A 7010-nucleotide genomic window follows, 5' to 3' on the forward strand; every position below is an offset into this window, starting at 1 on the left:
ACTGAAGTGGCAAATCTATCTTACTGGCATCCCAGGAAAAGGAAGTGGGATTCATGAGAACTTGGCCAATCTCTGCTATAGGACGGACGGACGGACACACACACACACACACACACACACGAGAACAAGAAAAAGATATAGGAGTAGATGAATTCATTGAGGACGTGAAGACGGGGAAAATCAAAGAGGTAGAGTTCAAGGAACACAAATTACAAACAGAAGAAGATTCATAAAAGGATTCAAAGATGTTGTTAGAAAGCTTGGGAGAGAATAGGTCTTGTGTGGAGTTAAAAGTGGCAAGAGGAAGGAAGGCAAATTTTGGTAAGGAGGGGAAATGTCTGCTTTTGCTAAGACTCTGGCTTTTGAAGACAAAAAACATCAGGATAATTAGAAAAGGACTTACACACCTATACCCCACCTCAAAATCATCACTAGCTTATCTGCTCTTAAGAGCAGTCTGAAACCCAAACTCCTCGGCCTGGCCTTTGATGTGCTGGCCCAGCCTATGCGTTCACACCCCACCATGCACTTCCCAGGTCCCTAGCATATCCTGATTATGAGGCTGTTTGAGATCCCTGAGCCCACCTACTCTCCCATCTTCGTGGCTTTGCTTTTATAGCTGTTTCCACCCACCAAAGTCCTGGCTTTCCATAAACCCTAGGTCAAATGCCCCATCACTGCAGAATAAAGCTTTTTCTGATCTTCCCTGTCAACATCAACCTCCCCATATTCCAACAGCCTTTTGGTCTTTCCTCTACCTTGGCACAGGGGACCATCTACTTTGTATCAGTTATATGTTCGCTTGACTGTCTCCTCAGTAGACCATGAATTTCTCAAGCACCAAGCAGTGCTACTGTGATGTATAACCTCAGGACAAAGCAGACAGCACTATATCTAGGTGAGGGGATAGCAAATGTTTTCTGTAAAGGGCCACATAGTAAGTATTTGAGGTTTTGCAGGCCAAATGGGCTCTGTCACAACTACTCAACTGTGCCATTTTAGTGTAAAACCACCTGTAGATGATACGTCAATGAACGAGTATGGCTGTGTTCCAATAAAACTTTATTTTAAAACATGTGGTGGGCCAGATTTGATCTACAGGCCATAATTTGCTGCTCTGTGACATATGGGAATGACACTTTCTGGAGCACAGCATGAACAGCGTCCTCTGAAGTATAACCTGGCAAGTATCAACGTGCATCTTAGTTATCGTTGTATCTTTTGCCCCACCTCCCACCAGCACCTAGTACAGTGCCTTCCACATAGTAGGCCCTCAATGTTTATTTTCCTGAATTAAATATGCCTGGAAAGATACTAACTCAGTGAGTCATAATAGCATTTTGAGAGCTTAATTACCTTTGAAAACTATTTTTTGCAAGATTATAGTAAAGTACTTCTGAAAGCAATCATGTAGGCCCAAGAATCATAAAAAGAGTGTGACAGGGGAAGATGTGAGCTAACAACATCTAGGGATTAGCAGCCAAAGAGAGAGAATCTGACATCAGAGCTGGGTAAAAGCAACAAAAAGGCATTTCAATCCTCAGAGACTAGCACCGAGGGACATCACATCATATGTAATAGATGTCTCACAACACCCTCTAAATCCGTGTGAATAATGCATTTAATGCCAGCACTTCAGTGCTGGAAAGATGTTCATGATTTGGAGGAAACTCAGAGACCAACCAAAATGATTAAGAGACTGAAAGGACTCATTTATGAGCAGCTATAAAAGAAGCCAAATGCGTGCTTGGCCTGCTGATGGCCAGAACGAGATGGGGGAAAAGGTTTACAAATTACCAAATGCTGTAAACACCAGGAAGGGGAGGAACGATGGTCCGCTCTATTGGACTTAGTTCTTGGTATGGACATATCTCAGGCACTGACAAATTCCTCTCATTATTGGGTCTTAAAACATTTACGGGCCTTCTGAATAATATATAACTGGGAATGCTGTGATTGGTAATGTTCTATTATTACAGGAGAATAGGATTGCTCCAGAAGAGCAAATATAAGACAAATTACAGGGGAACAGGATTGCTCCAGAAGAGCAAACACAAGACAAATGATTGCTTATTAAGGAAATAAACATTCCAGGCATGCTAAGTGTGCTGAGAAAATCAAAATGCACCAACAGTCCACTCCTAGAAATATCAAGTACATGCAACTGTGGATAATGTTACATAGTGTAGAATCATTGAAATTTAATCCAAAGATGGAAAGCTGGTCCGATATTTCCTTCATTCCTTTTGTCATTCAATCATTGATTTACCCACCCATCCCACGTATCTAATGTTTACTCACTATTTGCTAGGTCCTGTGCTGGTGAAACAGTCTGTCCAAAAAACGAAAACCAAAAGCAAAACTGCTTGTTGTCTAGTGGTGGGGTCAGGGAAGTTCATGGAGTAAGAAGGGACAGGTTCAATAGAGAATGATGAGAGAGCAAAGAAAAGTGGCTCCTAACCCAGATGGGAGAAAGTAGGAAGGTTGGGGAGGCTTCCCAGGTGAGCTGGCATCTGAATCTAGTCCTGAAGGATTCTGAAGAGTCTGTGAATCAGAAAGAATGAGAATAAGCATCCCAGGTAGGAAGGGTGATCGATTCAAAGTGCTGGAGATGACAAAGTGCTGGACCACTTTGTCACAGCGTATGTGGGCTGACCGGTAGTTCAGGTTGACCGAGACAAACAGTATAAAGCAGGGGGTAACCTTAAAAATAATAATTGGAATATATTCCAAAATTTCTCCATTAAAAAAATCACAATCTTATGTAGACAAATAATTGCAAACATTTATATAGCACTTATTCTGTGCCAGATACTAAACACTTTGCATATATTAAGTAATCTTCGCCACGTAACTTGGAGATAGGTATTATTGTCCCTATCATACAGACAAGGATGGGAGATAGAAAGAGGTTTAACAATTTGGCAAAATCATAGTTAGTCAGGAACAGGGCGCTCTTTTCTAATTGGGGGCATCTCGCCCTATGTTGCTATTAACTTTCTAAGTCAGAAGCCTGTTTTCCTATCATTTCTTCCCATAATTCCACTCTAAAAACTGATCTGACAAATAATCAGAGATATAGCCAAATATTTTGGGGAAGAACATTCACAGCCCCAAAGTTTATAGTAGCGAACAACAGAACTACAAATCACCTAGAGGCCTTGTAATACAAAATGGTTTATCATGGTCTGGACCATTATGCAAGCATGATTTAGAAGAAAGTTAAATGATGTAAGAAATGCTCACTCCAAAGGTCAAAGAGAAATGTAAGATACAAACTGTATAATCCTAGTAGTGTGTTTGTGTGTGTGTGTGTGGAAAGGAAATCCACCAGTCAGACTGGTATCCAATTCCAATCTTACCTCTGCCATTTAACTAGCTCTGTGACCTTGAGTAATAACTTAACCCTTCTCTACTCCAGTTTCCTCATCAGAAAATGGGGGTAATACAGTTGTTGTAAGGGTTAGAAAATATGGGTAAAATGCTTACAATACTGCCTGCTAAACACTCAGTGTCTGATATCAAAATAATCGGAAACCCTATTTAAAAGTTAGAGCTAGGGGTGTCTTGGCTAAGTGTAGGACTCTTGAGTTCAGCTCAGGTCATGATCTCAGGGATTGAGACCCATATCAGACTCCACACTCAGGGGGGAGTGTACTGCAGATTCTCTCTCTCCCTCTCCCTCTGCACCCCTACCTCAACACATGTTCTTACGCTCGCTCTCTCTCTCTCTCAAATAAATAAATCTTTTAAAAAAAAGTTAGAGTGGGGCGCCTGGGCGATTCAGTCAGTTAAGTGTCTGACTCTTGATTTTGGCTCGGGTCATAATCTCAGGGTGATGAGATCGAGCCCTGCAGTGGCTCCCCCCTCAGCAGGGAGTCTGTTTCTCTCCCTATCCCTCTGCCCCTCCATTGCTTGTGTGCTCTCCCTCTCTCTCTCTCTCAAATAAATAAAATATTTTTTTTAAAAAAATTAGAGCTAGATAGTACACATTCAGCTAGCAGTTTGATAAGCATCCTTTGTAGTCTGGGGTCCAGTAGGTTACAACACCATCTAGTTATTTTAAAAAATAAGTGGGAATGAGGTGAGGTGAGGGGCACTTTCCATTGCAGGTAAAAACTATTTGCTTTCAGAATCTGATTTCTCAAATTTTAAGGTATACTGAACACTCAGCCAACCATTGAAGTGTTATAAAATTTCCTTTTTAACCAGATCCCTTCCCAAGACCAGAGCCCTGATGTTTTATCTGGGTTGAATATTTTTGAATTGTGATAGTTTAAAACCATTTAGAAATGTGTTTTCATTGTTAAGATCAACAGATTGATGGAAATTACAAATGGGTTTTTGAAGGGCCCAGAGCCACACATAGCTTATTTCTCATCCAGGTTTTGTAATTATCTAAATTATACTATTTTTTAAATATTAAGAAAAAAAGTGGAAGGAAATAAGCGGTTTCAAAATGTTGTTTTTTTCTTTTTTTCCATTAAGGAAATTCTTGTAGTCATCTGTGGAGCTGGTCTCAGGGATGAGGCTACTCGAGCAGATGGGCTATACTGAGAGAGATGGAACAAGGGCCTGGGGCAAAGGGCATGTCATTTTCACTGCTCGGCCCTGAATCTGCACAGTGGAATGGAAAATGCTTAAGCACTCTCTTAAGGAAAGGATAGAAAATCCTTGATGAAGGAAAATGAGGTATTCTGTTTCTCACAACACGAGGAACCCGATTTCTCCATGAGTTTTCACAGTGCCCCCCTCTTCTCTCCCTCTCTTTCAGGTGTCCTACGTAAAAGCGATTGACATCTGGATGGCGGTGTGCCTTCTGTTCGTGTTTGCTGCCTTACTGGAGTATGCAGCAGTGAACTTTGTCTCCAGGCAACACAAGGAGTTCCTGCGGCTCCGGAGAAGACAGAAGAGACAGAATAAGGTACTGTTGACCCTCAGAGCAGACAAAGTCAGGTAGAGCTTGAGGTAGTTACCAGGCAGTGGAATTCAAAAAATAGAATACATAATGAGCAAGAGGCTAAGGTTAATTTTTGTCCTGAGGTGTCCTACTATACTGAATTATTGCTCAGGTCAGTCCTTTAAAATTGGGGCAGGGTTGTCGCATTTAGCAAATAAAAACACAAGGCATGAAGTTAAACTTGAATTTTAGATCAACAAATAGCATTGGGTATAAATATGTCCCAAGTATTGCATGGGAGATACTTATATTAATAAACTATTTGTTTATCTGAAATTAAGATTTAACTGGGAGCCCTGTGTTTTATCGGGCAACTCTAATTGGAGATACATACTCGATTTGACAAAATTGCTTTAAAATCCTGTTGTTTTGAACATTAATAATTTGTGTGTATGTGACTTTGCGTACATATAACCATCTCGACTGACTTTCTCAACAATTGCTCTGGTTGTATGTAAATAAGGTTCCTACCCAGGTTGGTCACAACTTGATAAATCCAGTCAAACTGATCTCATTGTCTCGACTTAAACTTTAAGGCATAAACCCAAATTCTACACCATTCAGAGGTTTGAGGTTTCAAAGAGATGCTCAAATCAGTAGCTCCGTCGTCCCTAAACTTGCCTGCCCATTAGAATAGACTGGGGATCTTTCCAAAACCCCAAACTTTGGCCACACCCCACAGTAATTAAATCCCGGTCTTGGGATGGGGCAGGAGAGTCAGGATTTCTGAAGCCACCACCCCCCCCCGGGAAATTTCAGTGTGTGTCCATGTTGGAAAAGCACTACTCTGGCTTATAATCCAATTTCATTACGGGACACCAGGAGGCTTACACTTGTTTTCAGTTTCAGGTCCTGGGAGAGAAACACATCCTTTGATATGGAGGATGCTAGTGCCTATAACAATGTTGCTAGCAGACTTCAGTTAAAATTTTACATACAGGACATGATACTTTTCAAAATCTGTTCTCCTAAAATTTGAGAAATTAAACTTGCTATTAAAGCCATAGTTTCACTGTCAATCTTAATGCTTCCAAATACCTAGATGCAAAGTTAAATGTTTATTGTGATTTAGATGTTGGTTATGTTGAGGAGCTCGTATGCCTGGAGCTCACAGAGTCCTGACCTCATCTACCAAAATGTTTCCTGCACATACTCTGAACTGGTATTTGGCTGGTTGCCCTGTTTCTCTTCTCTACCTCTTAGGAATATTTTGTTCTATCATAGTGTAGAGAAACAGACACATTCTCCTTGCTGTACACTGTTGAGTATCAAGCCTTTCTCAGCTTTCTCGTCCTTGCCTCCTTGGTGATGATAACCATTTCTTCAACCCCATCCACAGGAGTCTACACAAAGTGGCACCTGGGCCACCCAAGAAATTATGAGAATGTGAGGGTATTTCAGCACATAAACTGTATTCTCAGAATTCCCTGGCTTAGCATAGTAGATGGCCATCGACTGCATATTCTCCTAGATCAGAGATGGAAAATGAGTTTCATTTTGCTTCCCAAGTCTCAATAATTGGTAGGACTTCCTTGGAATGCTATGTGGAAGATTCTTAGGCTGTATATGTATCTTATCATAAGAGTCACATGGAGCGCTTGTTAAAAGTAAATTCTTGCACAGATTTCTAAACCTATGAATCAGAGTCTGCAAGGGGAGGTCACTGAGAATTAGTACTTTTCACGAGAGTCCCAAGTGAGTCATACTATAAGTTTGCAGAAACCTGGGCAGTTCTACAGCAGGCGGGAGATAATGAGATGAGGTTGCAGGAATAGGCAATTTCAGATTCATACAGGACTTTGCTGGCCAGTATAAAGGAATTGATTTTATTCTAACTGACTGGAATCCACAAATTAGTTTCAACATAGCAAATACCAGGATATCAAGTGGATGGTCCACGGGGTCAAGCGTAACAGCAGCAGATAAGTTAGGAGGCTATTATAGAAATCTTCCATTCAACGAGCATGGAATGTCTTTCCATTTCTTTGTGTCATCTTCAATTTCTTTTTTTTTTTTAAGATTTTATTTATTTATTTGAGAGAGAGAGAGA

The 7010-nt window shown here is 40.8% G+C and overlaps 1 protein-coding gene across 3 annotated transcripts in view; it reads left to right on the forward strand.

Annotated features, from left to right (window-relative positions):
* The window catches only part of GLRA2 (glycine receptor alpha 2), a 180779-nt gene that overhangs the window by 130019 nt on the left and 43750 nt on the right, over positions 1 to 7010 (forward strand). For all 3 annotated transcript variants that reach the window (XM_034648835.1, XM_002925346.3, XM_002925347.3), the window contains one exon: positions 4775 to 4924. In XM_034648835.1, the coding sequence (XP_034504726.1) occupies positions 4775 to 4924 (150 nt within the window). The remainder of the gene's footprint in view (positions 1 to 4774; positions 4925 to 7010) is intronic.

The sequence above is a fragment of the Ailuropoda melanoleuca genome, chromosome X (genome assembly GCF_002007445.2).
Source record: "Ailuropoda melanoleuca isolate Jingjing chromosome X, ASM200744v2, whole genome shotgun sequence".
NCBI lineage: Eukaryota > Metazoa > Chordata > Mammalia > Carnivora > Ursidae > Ailuropoda > Ailuropoda melanoleuca.